The following is a 20,144-nucleotide window of genomic DNA, read 5'->3' on the forward strand; positions in this document are numbered from 1 at the left end:
AGGTTTTTTTGTCTTTGACGCGCAACGGGTGAATGACCGAAGACCCGATAAAGCACCCGCTGATTGGTCAAAATCTAGAGGTCAAGATGCAGCTGTCTTGGTAGAATGTTATTTACACCAACCTTCGGACATTTATGCGAAGGCTGTGAGAATTACATACGTCCGGGCACATAACAGAGGCCCCCGTCAATGGCGAGGCATACTTGTGCCAGATATTGTTCAGATAATCCGTCAAGCTTAAGGGTAAGTAGCTTCTTTTGTTGGCAGCGTGCTTTTGCCATTATTTTTAGCTTCCGCAGTGGCGTATCCAGCGGGGCGGGGGGCAGGGGGGAACTTTGGCCCCCCCCCCCGGCAGATTTTTTGTCAGCAATGATTTAAACAATTGTTTATAGAGTTCTTCTGACATCAATCCCACCAAAGAAAACCCGCTCAACAACCATTACAATGCGCCGTGATAATGGAAGATGGGTACCAGCCTCCCCCCCCCCCCTGCTTTTTGATTTTAGGGAGGGCAAGTGTCCGTAGAAAAAAAAGATGTCTACATTTCGGCGCGGATGATGTGCGGTTGCCCCCCCCCCCCCCCGACATCAAAAGCTGGATACGCTGCTGAGCCTCCGAGAATATATACAGTGATAGCCTGCTCGGTATTGTCGATCATAATAAGGACGAAACGGTTGCCTTTTGATAACAAAACAATCTTCTCAGGAAAGTAATCGGTATAATCGGTATAGGTCTGTGTTTATTCGGTTTATTCTATTTCTTCGAGCTGGAACCAACTACAGTTTGTAGCAACTATGGTAACATTTATTTATTCATTTATTTAACTTATTCAAATAATGTGAAATATATATGACCGAGAATTCAATATAGCCTACATCATACACGCGTAGTCCAATTTGCATAAAATTGCATTTTTAATCAGATGGAAAACAGAAAAAATGCCATTGCAATTGGTTGCATCTGACCTGATAAAATGATTCATTATTTCTCTACAATTCTTATAGACATTTGGCTTTGCATAATACAACTATACACCAGTCATTTATTTGTGCACTTATAAATGGCTATGTATACTTTAATAAATATTATTGACTCACATAATTTATCACAAACAAGGCCTAAATCTCCGCTATAAATACAATTACAGGCTAAATGTTCCACTCACAAACCAGGATCTATCCTACTTCTGTCATTAGCTGAGTGCATGCTTTTCGTTTTACATATCAATATATGTTTAGTTTGTCCATTAATTGAAAGTAAATACGGTAGTGTCTCGCAGCACTCACTAACCCCTAAGTTTTTCATTTTTTTAGGTATCAATTTTAAGTATAATATGAAAAAAACTTAAGTTTTCCATTTAGGTACAGGGCACAATACATGTATATAATTTGACGTCACGCTGAAGTCTGGTCCTGCCAACGATTGTCTTTTTCTGCAACCATAATGCGCATGCGTCAGTATATAACGTGTTCACGGGCTTCACTTATCCAAAGCCATGAATCGGGAATAAAAGATGGCGTTTAATTCATCGATCAGTACAGGACTCTAATAAACACAATTTAAGAGAGAAATTCACTCATCTGATTTGTTCAACGCATGCGTATTAAGGCAAATGACTTTGCTTGTGTGCAGAAGAAAAAATGTGTATCCCACCAAGTGTTGTTGTTAGAGCGCCCCCAACCGTGTATCATGATCTGTAAGACAGAATATTGTGATTTTCAATTTTCGTTGCACGTTATTTCATGGATTGATAACCGTTTGCCATAATTTTCCGTTGCCTCTCAAATTGAGACATCTCCATGACGTTGGTTGACCCGTCATTGCCGCCTCCTTCCACGACTGTCGGCGATCGTAACCTTCTGCATAGTTGGATGGCGGGAACGAGGAGGAAAGTGATCATGGCAACCTCGAAGACGGCCGTGTTGACGTAGAAATCCACGATGTAGGATTTACTGAGGTCGTAGACCATCCCTGGGGACGTGAATGGAAGACAAGGTGCATGTATGAAAATAAAGGCTTATTTAGGCTTATTTAGGGTGCGTTCGTTTAGCTCACCGGGGTCGACTCGATCGGGTCAGCCCCCTGCCAGTTCCATGCCGTTCGATTAGCTCTGACGTCATTCTCGGGGCCCACCCGGGTCACCCACCACAGACCTTGCTCGTGGAGCAGAGTCATTGGTGGAAATACGTCACACGCATGCGTTGTTCGTTCCAAGAAACGGACAAAAAATGGCAGCCAGGACAGAGGAAATCTCAAGCGGACTTAAAAATTACTTTATTTGAACTCTAAAGGTAATAATTTCATAGAGTTCATTGCTAATTTTAAGGCTATAATTCCAGCCCAATTTTTTTAGTTTTGGAAACTGACTGAAAATCAATAAATCTCAAACCAAGACACATCTGAAACGGCTACGGCCACGGCTACGGGCGTCACGTGAGGATCGTGATGGCCCGCAGTTTACCGTTCGATTTGCCCGGTTGTCGTGACTAACGCGTCTGCCTTTAACCGAGTCGATCCGGGTGAGCTACTGGAACGCACCCTTTATCTGAGAGATAAATGTGGCTCGGAAAGACTTCCATACTGGGTCACCACTCATATTCCCTAATATGACCTGAAAAGTACCAACAGTTGTAACTCTGATGAAGAAACACTATTTAAGGAGTGCAAAAATTCTTAAGATACTTAAAACTTTTTCCCGTCATGGCCCATAGACTTAGTGCAGGAGGTCTGAGTGGTGGCCCAGTATGGAATTCTTTCCTGTGGCTCTACTTCTGTGGGCCTATATTTTGGTCAAGATGCTCTGACAATTATGAGGACTATAGGCTAGATATAGTGCAGATAATCTGTCATAGGGCAGTTGCTTTGTACAATAGCGTGCACAATTAGGCCTGGGCGAGTAATGGATTTTTTCTACTCGAGAACTGGCAAAGAAATTACTTGCGAGTAGTTGAGTACTCAAGAGTAGTTAACCGAATTCCCAGAAAAAAAGCAGAAAAATGACATTTATCAGGTGTTTGTGGTAGGCCTGGGCGAGTAGTGGGTTTTTTCTTACTCGAGAACTCACAAAGAAATTACTCCCGAGTAGTCGAGTACCGCGAGTTGTTAACCGATTTGTTGTCGTCTTCTTCGTTTTCTTCGATATACGCCCATAGCGACTATGTGGTATGGGAAAAAATATGGTCACTGGGGCACTTTGATCAACGCGGTGGGTACGAGGCGGATGTAATAAAGTATATACCTGCGATCCCAGGGCCGATGATGATGGCAATTCCTGGGGGGACTTGGCAGAAGGACCAGGCCTCCTTGGCCGAGTCTCGATCGAAGAGGGAGGTGGTGGTTGAAAAGATGAGCGCATTGAAGACTCCATTGAAGAAACCTATAGCTGTTATGATAAATTTGATATGAAGCAACACATTTTATACAGGATAGCTCAAAGAAGTTATATTAATTAGAAGTGTGTGTGACATTAATAGTAGTATTTCTGTATTTTGTTCATTGTTATTTTAGTTCTTGGGATATTATGGGATAGGGTGCAAAAAGGTTGATGATTCCTTAAAGAAAGATTCGGCAGTGTGGAGTCAATGGTTGTGAAAAAAAAAGTCTTTAAAAAAAATTGTAAGAATAGTGTTATTATGAATACAATCACCAATATCACTGTTGTTCACGTGTAAGTCTATAATGTGCTGTTTTGGACCAAGCCAAGCTCCGGAGCTCAGTCAAGCGGATGGATTAAAGCCATCCGTGGACAAACAGGTTTGGCACATGACATATTTTAAACTACATGTACCATATCTCAGAGTCGAAATATGCATTTGCCATCATTTCTTCGTCACTTATGTTTGAAGATCAATATTGCTGTCAAAAGTGGGTTTCTAGTGGCAATGATTTAATTCGACGTACCCAGGGCGTAGAAAAACATGGCGACGAAACTTTTCGCAAAGGTGCAAAGGTAAGTAGCGATGGCCATGATGCAGGGACATATAACGTACATATGGATGAGGGGGAAGGGTAACTTCTCGCCGAGCACACCTGCCGAGAATCGGCCCACCATATCGGCCGCGCCCTTGATTGTCATGATGATTGCGCCGGAGGAGGGCTCGATTCCGATGGTGTCCATAAAGCGAATCTGTGAATAGATGTCGATTGAGACAATGAAGGATTCACTCCAAAAGAATCCGGGTTAGATTTGACCTGATACTTTTCCGGGTCAAAATGACACTTTCGGGTGAAAATGACACTTGTCGTGATCGTTGTTCGGGTTTTTTGACTTCGGCGAAAGTGTCATTTTGAATTGACCCGGAAAAGTTATCATGTCAGATAGAAACCGGCCTCGTTACATTTAAGAGTTTGGAGAGTTGAAATTGATGGAGACATAGAGTCAAAGGTAATATTTGACCAAACAAAATGAACCACAAGTTGCTTAGAGTTACTTTTGAGGGACACGACTTATTGCAAATCCTGCACAAAAATTACTAGGAACAGTCGACATTTCCAACGACATAATGTTTGAATAATGATGTCAAACTGAGTGGTATATCAAACTACAGATTGTGTGCCTTGTGCTTCTTCTGAAACTATAGGAAAAAAGAAAGATGTCTACGATGGCCCCAATTTGCCCTGATAGTTTATGCTTTTCAGTGTTGTTCAAATTGTTCATGGGAGTTACTTTTTGAAGCAGAAAAATTGGACAATACTGAGCTTGTGTAGGGCTATTACGCCAGGGTCCTCAAGAAAATTCGCAGATGATGCAATAATGTTTAGAAAATCACTTTAAGCAAACAGTGTGTTTCAGATATTTGAAAGGTATATGAGGGGCAGGCGATCGAGAAATTGCATTAGATGGGAATTAATGATGTTGGTGATGAGGACGCTAATGCGATGTTAATAACAATCGTGCCGGCTGAGGGCGGTGTACAGCTCTAGTATGTCAATTGAGGGCGGCATATAGCCCGAAATCCTAGAGCTAGTTTGAACGGGAAATAATTTTCTGATAGCTTACCAAATGAATGAAGGGGAAAACATATCCTATTCCTTTAAAAAGCTGCCCGACCATGTAAAGAATGTAGACTGGATCCAGCCAGAGTGAGACACGAACACCAAAGAGCTTCCGTATGGGCGGCTCTTTTTCCTGCTTGATCATTTCTGTCAGCCACTCCCCATCGACTTCGGTGCTCTCAATGCTGCCCTCCAGCGACCGCGTGTCGTCTTCGTCTTCCAAAGGCGGCTGTTTGAAGACGAGGCAGCATGGGATACCTATGACGAGTGCAAGCGCCGCCAACGTTCGGTAAGTGTTCCGAAGTCCTACAGTCTCCACGAGGCTCTGGCAGACTGGATTCATGACTAGGGAGCCTGAGGTAAGAAACAGAAATAACAAATATGCAAATTATAACCTTTCAACTTTTTCAGTAGTCTGGTTCTCTGACCTGACGATCCCCCTGACGTCTTTTCTAATAGATTATAGGCCAGGTAACCATCGCATTCAAAAACAGAACATTACTTAGCAACGCTCTGCCCTCGTCCGAGTGTATACACACGTACAAGCTAAAAGGCCGAACTGGTAATTACATACAGATATTTGGCAGTACACCAGGCATGGAATTTCTTTAAACGCAAGCCTTAATATAAACCAAAATAATTAAACTTCACATGTTGTTGTAAGTAGGACTAGGCCTAAATGGAAAAGTTTTACATCTGGAAATATCCGAGCCATAGCGAAAACATCAGAGCGTCGACAAAAACGTCTTCGGCAGACCGGACATTTTGGGATCCTCATGCCCATTTTGATAACGTGCCGTGGATCGAGCCTAGTACCTAACCTAAGATTCATCACAATAGTCGGAATCTATTGATCTGGACTTCTATCTCGGAACTGTCGATGTCGATCTCATTTTCCTTTGTCATAGGAAGCCACGTTCAATGCAAATTAAAGTAAATGTGTTTTTACGTATTAGGAATATACAGTTATCTACGATAGAGGTTAATTCAAAAAACAAAAACAAAAAGGAACATAAAATATTATTGTTCTCGTGTCATTGCCTTCAGCATCACCGTCTTCCTAATGTCATCGCAATCAGCAGTGTTTCCAAATTTTCATCATCATCCACATCTGCTTAACGCATCCCCACCATCATTTTAATCATCATGAAAATCATCATCGTTATCCGCACGAATCATTGTCATCATCATCACAATAAAAATTATTCTGTCGGTGCATGTGTTCATTCCGTTCATTTGCACTCAATTAAATCACGTGAAATTTCCTAAATCACGTGAAAACTACAAAGAACTAATACATGGATCCATCAATAACTATCCGCGCATTTTGTGATACAAATTACAATCAGGTTGTCTGTAATCAAGTTATTTCTCAATTTTTTACACAATATTTTAAACTACAACAACAGAACATACATGTATTCAGGAGAACACTTAAAGTGTAGAACAGACTATATACACTTAAAGTGTAGAAACACAAGTGAGAAACGCTTCTATGCTTATATTTTTTTATGCAGTAGGTTAGACCATGTCACAGTTCTTTAAAAACAACAACAACAACAACAACAACAAAACGTGTACATGCTTATTCGCGAGATACCGACTATAAATTTCTACACAGCAAATCATTGTTGGTTTAAAGGCATATGTTTCGCATTTATCCCAAAATTAACCTACCGAATTATTATTTAAAAAAAATTGGGATTAGAGATACACTATAAGCTAGCACGCCGTGAAACTAGTTCGCTTGGTTTGCAGTCAGTTCGCTTGGTTTGCAGTCATTTATTTGGGAGAAATCAAGAAATGTATATAGGTGATTTCCAACGATATAGTGGAGCGGCTTATTTTAGGTCAATTTTTGGCCAAAATCGTGCACTTTGTGGTAAAAGCATGAAATTTGGCAGGTGGGGTAAAAATGGGCCAGACATCATTTTAAGATCGAGATCCATCCTGGATCTCGCCCATTTTGGGGGCGGAGCTTGAATTTGAAAAAAAAAGGTGCAAACAATGCAAACTCATAAAAACTGTATTTAACATCCATTTGGGGGGGCAGAGCTTGAATTAAAAAAAAAAAGTGCAAACAATGTCAACTCATAAAAACTGTATTTAACATCCATTTGGGGGGCGGAGCTTGAATTTAAAAAAAAAAGTGCAAACAATGCAAACTCATAAAAACTGTATTTAACATCCATTTGGGGGCGGAGCTTGAATTTAAAAAAAAGGTGCAAACAATGCAAACTCATAAAAACTGTATTTAACATCCATTTGGGGGCGGAGCTTGAATTTAAAAAAAAAAGGTGCAAACAATGCAAACTCATAAACATCCATTTGGGGGGCGGAGCTTGAATTTAAAAGAAAAAAGTGCAAACAATGCAAACTCATAAAAACTGTATTTAACATCCATTTTCCTTGTTTTTCAATGAGTTGAAATAAACGTAAACATAAAATATGACATTCTAGCATTCTAACACCTGTTTTTCCGCCCATTTTGTGGGCGTGACCTAAATGTTCAAAAGAGGCGGTATATATTAGAAGTTTGGTTCTAATATGGAATACATCGTTCGGCATGTCCAGTTAAAATGGCCTGAAAATCATTTTAAGAGGTGGTCCCATCTTGGATATTACCCATTTGGTGTAGAAGATCTGTGGTTTTCACTGTTTTTTTCGAAAAGAGTAATATCCACTGAGTTGAAACTCTGGCTAGGTATCGAACATTGTTCTTTGGATTTAGAGTCGAGTTATTTGAAACGAAACAAAATGCATTCAAAGCAAAAGATCCATAAATAAAGGGAAATAACATAAAAAGTAAGTTGCATTTGTGGCTATTTTGCCTGTGGGTAACTTACAGGAATGATGTCACTAGGTTACGGTGTTCTATAAAGGTTAATCTAACGTTCAAAGTTATGTTCGCCTTCGCAAGAAAAAAAGGCTCGAAATTTTAATGATCAGTCTCGGTTAAAGATCCATAAATAAAGGGAAATAACATAAAAAGTAAGTTGCATTTGTGGCTGTTTTGCCTGTGGGTAACTTACAGGAATGATGTCACTAGGTTATGGTGTCTATAAAGGTTAATCTAACGTTCAAAGTTATGTTCGCCTTCGCAAGAAAAAAAAGGCTCGAAATTTTAATTATCAGTCTCGGTTAATATCGCAAGATGAAATGGATGCCCCAGAGGGATGGAGAAATTAAGTTCTGTTGCTTGGGAAACCGGATTTACATCACGCTAGAACACGGGGTTCAACTAATTAAAGTGTAAAGTCGGTCTTCCATTAACGGTGCAATTTCCGATCGAATTTCTTCTAAACCTTGTTGGACTATATACCCTTTGACTTCTTTATACTATACTGCTTCGAGTTTTATTAAAGAGAAATTACCGCGTGAGTTGTTGTAGGGCTGTATCGAATACACCGAATATCCGAATACTCGATCCGGAAAGCATTTCACCAACTAGAGAATTCGAAGAAAAAGATGATATTCGGAAAACGTTTTTCCCTCAACGTCAATGTTCGAATATTCAAATATTCGATTAAATCCAAGTTTCAATAACCGAATACCAAGTTATTCGAAAATGCACAGCACTAAGTGCGTTGCAAACGGTAGACCCGTGAATTGTGTTTAATCATAGTGCGCGAAACGCTTGAACGGCATAATTATTTACTCATGAATGAAATTGTTGAAATTATTTTTTTACGCTTTCTGAACTTTATATAAATACCATTCACTCAGAACTCGTGCGGGTCCTTTGTTGTTGCCGGGTCTTGAATCACGCGTTTCCATGGCAACACGAGGTGAGATCAATGCAAACGCAATAAACCATCTTCCTCATGGAATAAATTAAAAAACAGGGGCCGCTGTAAAATTGTGAAGCGGCGACTAAAAATAGAACAGCGAAGAGCGAGTGCGTACTTAGCCAGTGGCCGGGACATCATTTTCTTTTATTAAAATGTCAGATGCTTTTCAACTTTTCAAGATTTTATTTGTGAATAATACGGCAAGAGCAGAAATCCTGTTTTTCCTGTGTCAAATAATACCAGTTAAACCAACATCCGAAATAATTTTTACAACGCTAAAATCATGGAGGCATATTTTAGATATCTCTTCGTACTAAATGCAGCAGAAGTTATACCACCGATGTATGATCTGATGTGTATTTTTTTTCATTTATTTATTTATTTATTTATTTATTTTTTACCAAACTCTTCACTTTTGTTGACTGGAATCTTCACTTTCGGGAAATAAGGGTCCACATTTCTTAAGACTTCACTTGTTTTCGAAAAAGAGCATTAAAACAAACGTAATTCAAATAAACATTAAAAGCGAGCAGAAAGACGGACAAACTCGTGTATCCAAAAACATAACACGGCTAATTAATAATGAATACGTTAATTGGCTTTCATTTGTCATGCGCTGCAATTAATATCTGACAAAAAGTTGGTAATTAAGGATGGTTTACTTTTAAGAAAAAATGTACCACCCATCAACAAAGGAAATTTATTGGGACCATAATTATAAGGGAAATCTACTTTAAGTCTTGAATATGTTTGACTTTGCAATAACAAGCAATTCAATCATTATACTACATGTATATCTTGCTATCTTGTATATAGATCCTATACAGCGCTAGCTGTACAGAAACATAAAAGCAACATGTCCACGGAGCATTAGATTGTTTTTAATTTAAACACATACATCTCTGCTTTCAAATCACTCCCACGTATTCGCATGTAATTTGTCAGAATTCTTTCCGAATTTATTATAAACAAGATTTTAATTCAGTCTCTTCAAAATGGCAAAAATCTAACTGAAAGTCTTATTGCGAAAACTATATATATAGAGACGAATGCACAATCTTGCTGCCAATTTAATTATCTTGTATATACAAAACATGTTCAAGTGTATAAATAAATGTAACCTTTTCAAGTACATAACACATAGAACAAATTGCAATTGATGATGTTTACTTCGGGAGACGGGTTGGCGTAGTGGCCTTATTTTTGCCTTCCACCTCCGTGGGCGGGGTTCGATTCCCTCCCGGATCCATAATAATGTGGATTGGGTTTCAGTCCCTATACCTGATTCCATGGATTTCTACCCAGAATATTCTTCTAGGATTTGCCTCCCACCTCTAAAATGGTAATTGCTTCCTTGTCTTCTCTCTATAGGTTTCGTCAGGCGTGCGAGGTAACTGTGACATGGGGACTTTTGAGGATACTTGTTTGCATCACCAGAATAGACCTAATTGAACGAATGAGGGCGCTAGCTGTAATGCCGCCATCTTGGAGTATAAACAGACGTGAACCGAAGAGTTTAGTTTACAATTTGCTACAGCTCAGAAATTACTTGTTTAAAATCTGAATCTTTTAGATTTAAGGAAAGTTACAAAACTGCTTCAATAAATGGGATTTTCAGGTTGTTGATCCCAGAAATGGCGTCGTGACAGCGCCCTCATTTGTTGAATACTACAGCGCCCTCATGATTTGCTATATTATATAACCACTGACCTCTATGGATAGCCCATAGGCTGTTGGAAGTGATGGTTGCAGACCAGTACTGCCATAGACCTCAGTGACAATTACGCACACTTCCAAAAATTACTAATAATACTCACAACTCACCAAGGCCGTTTACAACACACATTAAATTTAATCTCAAGTCATCATTTTTTATTTTCCGTTCAATTTTTGGGGGTTAATGAATGGCTTTTCGGAGAAAATGCCATCCCATGTGATCACCCCTAAAACAGTCCTGAAGCCCATCGCCATTTTGAAAATGGACGCCTACTCTCCATTGCAAAATAAAGCCATTTCAGGGCCTAAATTCGTACGAACTCGCAGTCCTCTGCACAGCTTCCACCCTTCGTTTTTACAGACTCTCAAGTTATTGGCCCTCAAAATGCTCTAATACTGGAGAATTTGAGGGCATGCAAATCGAGATTTGGCCGGCGTTGGCAATTTCGGGCCTATTTACCGGCCGCTGTACCCTTTAATCATCGACTCACCGTCCACCATTATTATCACTCCCATAACAATGGAATTGTAAAGTTAACCGATCTATGCTAACTATTGATTAACCGCAATCTTTACTTTTTTTATTAAATGTATTCTTTCTCATACACCAAAAGAAATTCTGACTCTTATATTTTTATATTAAATTATATTGAGATAAAAATTGTTTAATATACTTTAATTTTCTTTTAATTTTAATTTAAGTGTACGATATGAGTGGTTATACTGGTTCTCGTACCATGTTCCAATTGAGAGGCAGATCCGGTGCGTAGCTTCATGTTCAGCGTACAATGGCATATGAAATCTCCAGATTCTTAAACATGGAAAAAATTCATCCTCGTCCCCAGATTTTACTTTATTTTCATCTTCGTTGCCAATAAAAAGCCCTGGGATGGGAACTTCTTCCCGTATCCTGATTCGATACCGCAATTAGCAAGAAATGGAATTATACTTGGTGTTGCTATTTTCAACGTGTATTACGTGTTTTCACGTTCATTGTAATTATGACGTCCATACTTTGTCAAACATAATCCGTTCCTTTCCATTTTGCTCATATTAATGATGAAATGTCATACTGCATATTGACATATAGAAAACAATCGTGTTTTCGTATATCACGCCGCAACGATTTGATTCTGTTTTTATCCCCGACACCACATATTACAAAAACGAACGCTGGTGTAAAGCAAAGCTGGACGGCACCAGCCTATCCCTCATTTGCCGATACGTATCCAAACATTTTGGATATGTAAATGATCCAATATCAGGGTGAGAGACTTTAGTGGTGGGAGCGTACCGCTCGACACCCTGGAAACGAGGTTGGGAGATCAGTGTATATAACCCAATGAAAGAAACAAAGAAAACCTCTACTTACCAAATGGGATACCAGCGACCAGAGCACACGTTGCCAGCACGTGGTTCTTGACGGGGAACCAGGCACCCGTGAGTATCAAAGGCGGGTTGTAGCATAGGTTGGTGGCGCAGCCGAACATGAGACTGTAGGTGGCGAACATCCACCAGAACTCGGTGACGAAGGAGCAGAGAAAGAGGGCGGTGGCGCCCAAAAACACGCCCACCATAGAGACACGCCTGCAACCGAAGCGGTTGTAGAGAGGCGTGGAGATGGGGTTGCCAACGTACGCCATTCCAAAGGCAATGGAACCAACCCAGCCTGTTAAAAACAGAAACATTTTCGGTATAACACAGAAACAAGACTGAAAAGGGGACTCGAATCTTCAGCCCTCGATTTAATACTATTATACAGTGCCGGTGTGTTATGAAATATGGACCCTACAAAATACCGACTCATATACTGCACATGCACTTATAAAAATGAAAACTCATTTTGATCTGGGCAGAAGTCCTAGATATCACGGGAGAACAATATTGCCATGACACCACTTTTTCTAGGGACCGTCCCAGAATAACCCGAAGGACTCCTTTCAATAAAAACTGCAAATCAAGGGTCAATTACTATAGATTTTCCGCTCATAATTTGCTAAGCACAGAAAATATTTGCTGAGCAAAAACAGGTTACCAGCAAAAATTTCACGCGATTTGATTGCAACTGGTTCCCAGCTGGTTTTTGCTCGGCACAAAAATTATGAGTGATGTTTTCTGCATCCATTAAGCCCCGCCCATGATGTTTTCGACCAATCATAGTGGGCAGGTGATTGATGTCTGACTGACGTGCACAAAATCCGACTTGCCTGCACCTGCGTATGACGCGCGCGACCGGAATCCGGTTCGTTAGTGTAACGTCAGTTCAGTTTAAACCACGCCCACTGGCCATAAAGTGGCATTGGAACCATTGGAACCGGAAGCTAACGCAACTTGAGTGTTTACCCAATGAGGCTTGTAATCAGTGGCGCGCGCGTGTGTGACGTTTTTACTAACGAACCGGGTATTGAGAGAGGCGTACGTTTTGTAACCCACGTGCGCAGTGGGCGGTGCATAATGGACCGGTCTATTTGGCTCAGTGTTTGAGGAAAAAAACCTTTTTACTTACTTATGGCTGCGGTGCTGCCACCGAACGTATCCAGCAACGGCAAGAGTAGCTCACCGAAGCTCATGACCATTCCCATAAAAGGGATGTCTAGGATAAACCCAGCCAGGCATATCATCCAAGCCCTGCGGTTGCCCCTCCGTCCCCACCCCTTGTTGTAGAATGGAATCTTCCGGTGAGTGCCGGCCTTGTTGAAGGGGAGTTTCTCTCCGCCGTTGGCGAGGGCGCTGTTATTGTGGTCGGGCATGCCGGGAAGGTGGAAGCGAGCCGGGTCTATGGTGACGTGGGAGGGGCCAGGGGTGGAGGGGGGACTCGGGGTGTAGAGGCTCCGGGAACTGAGAGGCACTCGCTCCTCGGAATCCTGTCACGGGATACACAAGAAAGAGATCATTAATAATGGAGGTCGTCTTAAACATAAGTTACTATAGTTATTTGTAAGATAGAATTTTGCAACTACAAATAATAATGCAAAATATGCATGATTAGTACGCAGGTCGTGAGTTCGAGTTCACCTGAGTACGTGGGACTGTACACGGCTTCTGTAACTTTGAGAGAACAGAGATTGAGGTCATTTTGATCAATAGAGCACACATCGAATCTCATGTCAATCCGGTTCGTTAGTAAAAACGTCATACACGCGCGCGCACCACTGATTACTAGCGCCCATTGGATAAACACTCAAGTTGCGTTAGCTTCCGGTTCCAATGGTTTCAATGCTACTAAATGGCCAGTGGGCGTGGTTTAGACTGAACTGACGTCACACTGACGAACCGGATAACAAGGCAAGGCAAGCCTAGTTAATCTGGTCCCAGAGCGCTCAAAATTGTGTTTTATCGATTAATTCTGTTTTATTTTATATTGCATCTGGTGTACACAATGGACCGGATTTAACCCACTACGGGGTAATCCCATACCATAGCACTGCCCGGCTGTTTTCGCAAACCAACGGCCAGGCTAATGAGTCAGTCAGTCAGTGAGTCAGTAAGGCACAAAGAGGACTATAGGTTGAAGTATCTTGAGGAAGTATAATTAAGGGAATTCATACTGTGGTAACCAACTCCTTATATGGAGATTTGCGAGCGCGGCGCGCGTACTGCGCGATGTGGCGCAGAACACAGCTGTGCCAGTGTATTTCTTAATTAGGACTATAAAAACTGACTCAGTGGTAGTACTGCGCATGCCAACGTGGGGATTATGAACGTTCAACAAATAAAATGGTAAAAGGCACCAGATTTCATAGGAGTCCAAATTTCATGTGACACTGGAAAAGTATTTAATACCAGCCAGCCGGTCTTTATCAACCGTTTAAAACCGGCCACGTGACGGGCTCTCGACCAATAGGAATGGGTAAACTGTCTTATGTATCTATGAATTCAGTTTAAATCAGAACTGGTATTGGTTGTATGGGTTTTAAAAGGGGGGATATAGACACATGTTCCTTTATTTTTTGTATTCCGTACCACTTTAAATTCAAGCAATCTACCGGCAAACGTTCAGCATCGTTTGTCGTGCACAATTTGAATCAATTACTCACCCCTATCCTACTGACAGAAAATAAATACGTCTGGATAGACATTATGTGGGCGGTTGATGTTTGCAGCGTCGTCATCAAATTGCAAAATTTGACCAAGAAATGTTCTCGTCCCTTCATGAGCGGGCTTGTGTATTTATGCACGCCACTGGGCGGGTTTTATTTTACACCAATCGATATTCTCCAAAGTTCAAACTGTGTGTGTCGCATACTTTACGAATAATGATGCATATTTTTTGCTGATGCCTCTCGAACTTATATGCTATTTTGTTATTTCACGATACTATAAATTTTGCCTGGCTCAGAGTGTCTGTCTTACGTTCCCTTTGAACGTCACTGGCTGACCGACTCCCTCACTGACTGTCACTTGTGAATTAGATTGGGTATCTTCACTGACTGACCATTTTGTGATCTTACACTGCTCTGGGAACAGATTTATGAGGCTTGCCTATCCATGTCCTTGTAGCATCCACACCACATGTGCATTAGTCTGGCGCCGCTTGTCTCACGTACTGCCATAATGGCATAGCGGTACTCCGAGTCAGGTTGGCGTAGCGGTACTTTCCTCGCCTTCCAATGCTGTGGCCCGGGCCGCCTGGCTGGGCCAATAAGTGGATTGGGTTTTCAGTCCCTACCTGATTCCGTGGGTATTTCCCCAGATTATTCTTCTGGGGTTTTCCTCCCACCTCTTAAACTGTCATTACTTCTCGTTGTCTTCTCTCCACAGGTTTCTTCAGGCTCGCGAGCTACAGTGCCTAGGGCACTTTTGAGGAATCCTTGGTTTCATCACCAAAAATAAATAATAATAATAATTTTAATAATAGTAATAATAATGTGTAGGCAATACGTCAAGTCTCCATGCGAACGACGATTTTTGCCCATCACAATCACATTGCCAAAATGAATCAGCTTCGCTAGTCTTGACTTGGCTTGCAACTTGGAAAAACCTCTTCCATTTTAACGTACGCGTCGCAGCCATCTCAGAGGGCATCTTTCCTCATTTTAATTCAGTGACAATGAATGCACAAAATTGTCACTCAAGCATATCCCAGCAAAGCAAAGGCATTGCCCCCTATCTAAGATGGCTGCTACGCATGTGGTCTACAAAACACACAAAACGCATTTTTATTTAAATACACCCATGCATTGCAGCAACTCATGTGGCACGATGAAGGCGACGGTTGTATGAAGCGCATCACAGCGGAACAACCGAAATTAAATTACTGCTTGCTTGCGTCACAAACACGGCGATGAAAAAAAGAAAGACCGCGGAAAAAGAGAGAGCGGAGCGGAAGTGGCTCTCAGGTCGACGGGATGAGGAAGCGAGTTTGCCCGCCGGTTGGAATGAAACAATTCACTGGCGAGAGTCCGCGAGGTCGTAATCAAGTAGCATAGGGTTCAGATCACGCGTGGAATCTAAGAAACTACAAGACTTTTGGGGTTTTTTTCTGTCAAATGAAAATGTGGAAGCGAATAAGGTTCAACTATAGCTTATCCATGTACAATTTAACGGTTCAGCTACACGTGCTGCGCCTGCGGCAACGATAGGAAGCGTAGTTTTGTTTTACTTTGAGCAAAACTACTTCAGATCGGGTTCTTAAAAACCGGAAATTCCTTTTGTATTATATTGGAATTGGTAGGATAATGAGTGTGTTGATACAGATATTGCCTTATGAGAGTAGGTTTTATTGAAGTTCAAGCATAATTATAGCATATCACAATGCTATCGAGAAAAAAATCACAGTAAGAAAAAAGAAATAAACGACAAGAAGGAATTTTGCGCCTGCGCGTTAAAGGTCACGTGGTTACTGAAAAGATGATGGGATATAGAGGCTTTTAAAGATATGATCCAACCGTTGAGTCTTGTGGACGACACTGCGACACACACATTCTAGCAGGTCCTTAACCTGTGTACTTTACGCAGACGGTTTTCCTTAAGGTGTTTGATTTGTATCATTCATAATTGAACATTTTCAACGATCTGTATAATTTTATTACGCATGTAGAACCGTTGGCAGTTTGAGGCCCAAGCCGCATACATCTCGGGAAATTCGGCGGCTGTTTCATGTTTGTTGTACATGAAAACGTATTTGCTCTCTGACAGCTTATAAAAGTACTAGGCCTAGACGCGGAACAGTATCGATCGCATTGGAATTCTTTGATCAATGAATACGAATAGATGTTATCGATTGATGTTGCGTACGAACAACAGTGCAACTTTCAGTTCTCTTCTACATGTTTTGTGACTTGCAAAGACGAGGATCATTAGTCAACTCAAACGAAGTACAGTGTACTGTTTAAATATTGAGAGGTTATATTCCATCTTCATCAAAATGGATTGCACAAAACAGACATAAATATAAGAAAGGAATTCTTTTTATATATTTCTTTCAAAATAGTCCCGAAATTCCAGATTATAATATAATTGGCAACTGCAGGGTGAGTAAAAAAAAAACAACCGAATGTCGGGAATATTGTTTTAGTGAAGTTTCTATATCTAGGATTTGAAAGCCCAATTCATCAGCTTTCTTTTAGTACAAGAGTCATTCGAATCACTCATGTACTTTTCAAGTTACGTACTTTTAAACACAACCACCGTTTTAAAGTTCTACCCACGCCGCACAGATCACAAAAAAGGTGTGCGTTCTTTCAGCAAAACGAACACAATTCTCAAACATCCCTATTTGATTTGTTTTCGTTTTGCTGAAAGAACACTTACCTTCTTGCGATCCGTGGACAAAACATTAAAACGGTGGTTGTGTTTAAAATTCCGCAACTTTAACGGTACATAGGCCTAAGTGATTTGAATGATTCTTGTACTAAAAGAACGCTTATGAATTAGGCTTTCATATCCTAGATTTTGAAAGTGCTACATGCAGAACTTCACCAAAACAATGGTCCCGACATTTGGGTTTCGCTTTTTTTGACGCGCCCTGTATAGACCATATGAAATTTGTTTACAAAATTTGATGTTGTGGTCACGTGTTGGAAACCGTCAACAAATTCTCTTCCGCACTGCATGTACATCTTTTGAAATATGACTGGTTTAAAAAGTGTTGACAAATACTGTTTAATGTGGGCAAAAATAACAATAAGTAAAATATACTTAAATTGTTCGGTTTCTCGGCGGATGCCTGTCGGCGACATCACAAGTAACATAGTATATAGATGATGCATTGGTGGTCTGCACACGCACACAAATTTCATGAAACTCGAAAGTGCTTATATTAATCGTAATGAAAAATATATTAATCGCAACTTGGAGATTGAAGGACATTATTATAAGCTTTAATATTTTACCCCATTGCTAAAATGTCAATGCCAAATGGGTAGTACGCCCCCATTTTCGAGCAGACAAATTTCTCGCCATTAAGTGTGCAGCCTTGACAGAAAATATCCATTAATACATGTCTGTTTGTGAAAAACACAGAGATTTTTTTGTAACCAGTATACTATCTGCCGTATTATATTGCATGGTTAAAAAAAAAGGCCAGAAAAGAATGATGACTGATTCAGATACGGTTGATGACTTTACTGTCAGGTGCTGTTTAATCAAATCAAATAAACATGGCGGCATAATTTCGCGAGGCGCACCTGAGCAACGCTGAATTGAGCATTGCTCGACCATTTCTGATTTAATAAACAGAGAGGCATCGTGCAGGAGGCCTTGTGTTGTTTAGAAGATGAAAATCACTTCCCAGAAATGGAACAAGCTGCCATTTTGATAACCCTTGATCTCAGCAATGAATACATGAGAACAAGAAGCAGTCAACGCCAAAGATGTGTTTTTACATGTATTGAGGAAATTGATTCTCTTATTTCGGACTTGCTTCATGCATACTGTGATGCCGTAGACTTATATAGAGTGAATTGGTGACCTTAATTTTGTTTGGTATAAAGGAAGACCATTTGTATCAGCAATTTCATTATCGGTAAAATTGTGGAGTTGGTTCATGTGTGCGTAGCTAGCTATATAGTTAAGTGAGTGCAGCCGAGTTTTTAGTCGAAATTTATCCTAGTATACGGTGTAGCGATCCAGTCTATGTTCAGAACATTCGAGATGTTGTGATTTAGAGTAGAATGGAATACAGTGCTATAAAACAAACATTCTTCAGACTGTAAAAGGTTCAAATGGTCAGTCTGTATTGTTGGCAATCCTATGAATTTGTTGCTGAGAGACTTCTGAGCCACTCATTCTTAAATGATTCATGGCGTCCGAAAATTTGGGGACAATACTGTGTATGAGGGTCCCAAAACTTACGATAGTAAAAACATGCAATACAAGAAAATAAACTGGCACGTGAAACAACCAGTCCAACCCCTTTTAGTATTGCCATGAAACATCTGGTATAAAACCAGTCTCTATTGCTACACATTTCTGTAATCATGTCACCAGACTACTGAAGGGTCAATCTTCTCAAACGGTTGGATACCAGTCTAGTCTTAGGCTTCACATTGAAATCACTTAGTGTCAGTCTGAGGTGCAAAATGTTAAAGAAAAGTCTCCTTTAACAATTTAATTGAGACCTCAAACTTAGCTGGTGAAATACTGAGGACTTTGTCTTGAAAATTTTGGAGAATTTTGTTGACTACAAGTTGGCACGATTTTGTTTTGCATGGTTTTTTTTTCTGAACTCAAGGTCCCAGTGTGGTGCGGAACCCGAGTCTATATTTCTTCATAAAATCTTTGTATGAAATAAATTTGATGGCACAGACGATTTTCTTAGCCTTTAAGGAATACATAGCCTATTAGCATATAATTAACAAATTAAAGGAAACTGAATCTGTCATCATCGGATGAAAGGAAGCCTAAAATAAGTTCAAAAGCTGTTTCACACCATCGCTTACCATCACCAATTCTTCCTCGAAAACCATGATTTCGTTGAGGCTGACTGACCTCCGCCGAGAAAAAAAAGTCAGGGTTATTAAAAGTCCCAACTTTATTGAAGCTGGAAAACTCTCAATTGTTGCACTTCCTTGGCCGCCAGGAGATTATGCAAATACACTCGGCGTCATTGCTCACTAAACAGTCCACACTCCTCCTTCTTGGATTGAAGATGTTGACTTTCTTTTGGAGGCTATTCCGAAGGAACAACCGGGTTTAATTGCCGAAGGGAATTCGGCAACACGGGAAGAAACTCGCTGGAATGGAGTCGGTCCACATCAATCAGACAGCTGTACGCCAGCCCTCCGTTTCTCACAACAAGGAACGCCAACATGGCCGACTTTAAAAAGCTAAAAAAAAAAATTCGGGCTTGGTTCTTGAGGGCACGCAAGTGAAGCTTATCAATTCTTAATATCGAATTGGGCTGTGAGAACAAAAGGGGAAGAGGTCGGGTCTTTTATTGGTTGTTTTCTGAGTTCTTTGCACCGGACTATTAACAACGGTGAAAATCGATTGTTCGGCATAGTTACGGAATTGATCTACAATAACGACGGCTGTTTCCTGCTCGATATCCAAAACAATAATTATGCATTGCAAGTCATGCACTGCACTTTGGGTTGCACGCACTAATTTGATTCATTGTGGGAATGGATCTAATTCAAATTGTATGTTCTGCAAAACCGTTTTCTATATCTTCTTTTGCAGGAAATTTAATGAAAAATT

The 20,144-nt window shown here is 40.5% G+C and overlaps 1 protein-coding gene across 1 annotated transcript; it reads right to left on the minus strand.

The window, feature by feature from the left end:
- Positions 1 to 719: 719 nt before the first annotated feature.
- On the minus strand, positions 720 to 19,816 carry LOC119728881 (monocarboxylate transporter 13-like). The gene is made up of 7 exons (XM_038201316.1): positions 19,385 to 19,816; positions 13,009 to 13,366; positions 11,875 to 12,171; positions 5,000 to 5,349; positions 3,901 to 4,126; positions 3,239 to 3,382; positions 720 to 1,971 (listed from the first exon to the last, which is right to left on the minus strand). The coding sequence occupies exons 1-7, from the start codon at positions 19,409 to 19,411 to the stop codon at positions 1,736 to 1,738; spliced, it is 1,638 nt and encodes a 545-aa protein (XP_038057244.1). The 5' UTR covers positions 19,412 to 19,816; the 3' UTR covers positions 720 to 1,735.
- Positions 19,817 to 20,144: the final 328 nt, after the last annotated feature.

This window comes from Patiria miniata, unplaced genomic scaffold (genome assembly GCF_015706575.1).
Source record: "Patiria miniata isolate m_02_andy unplaced genomic scaffold, ASM1570657v1 HiC_scaffold_20, whole genome shotgun sequence".
In the NCBI taxonomy this organism is placed as follows: Eukaryota; Metazoa; Echinodermata; class Asteroidea; order Valvatida; family Asterinidae; genus Patiria; species Patiria miniata.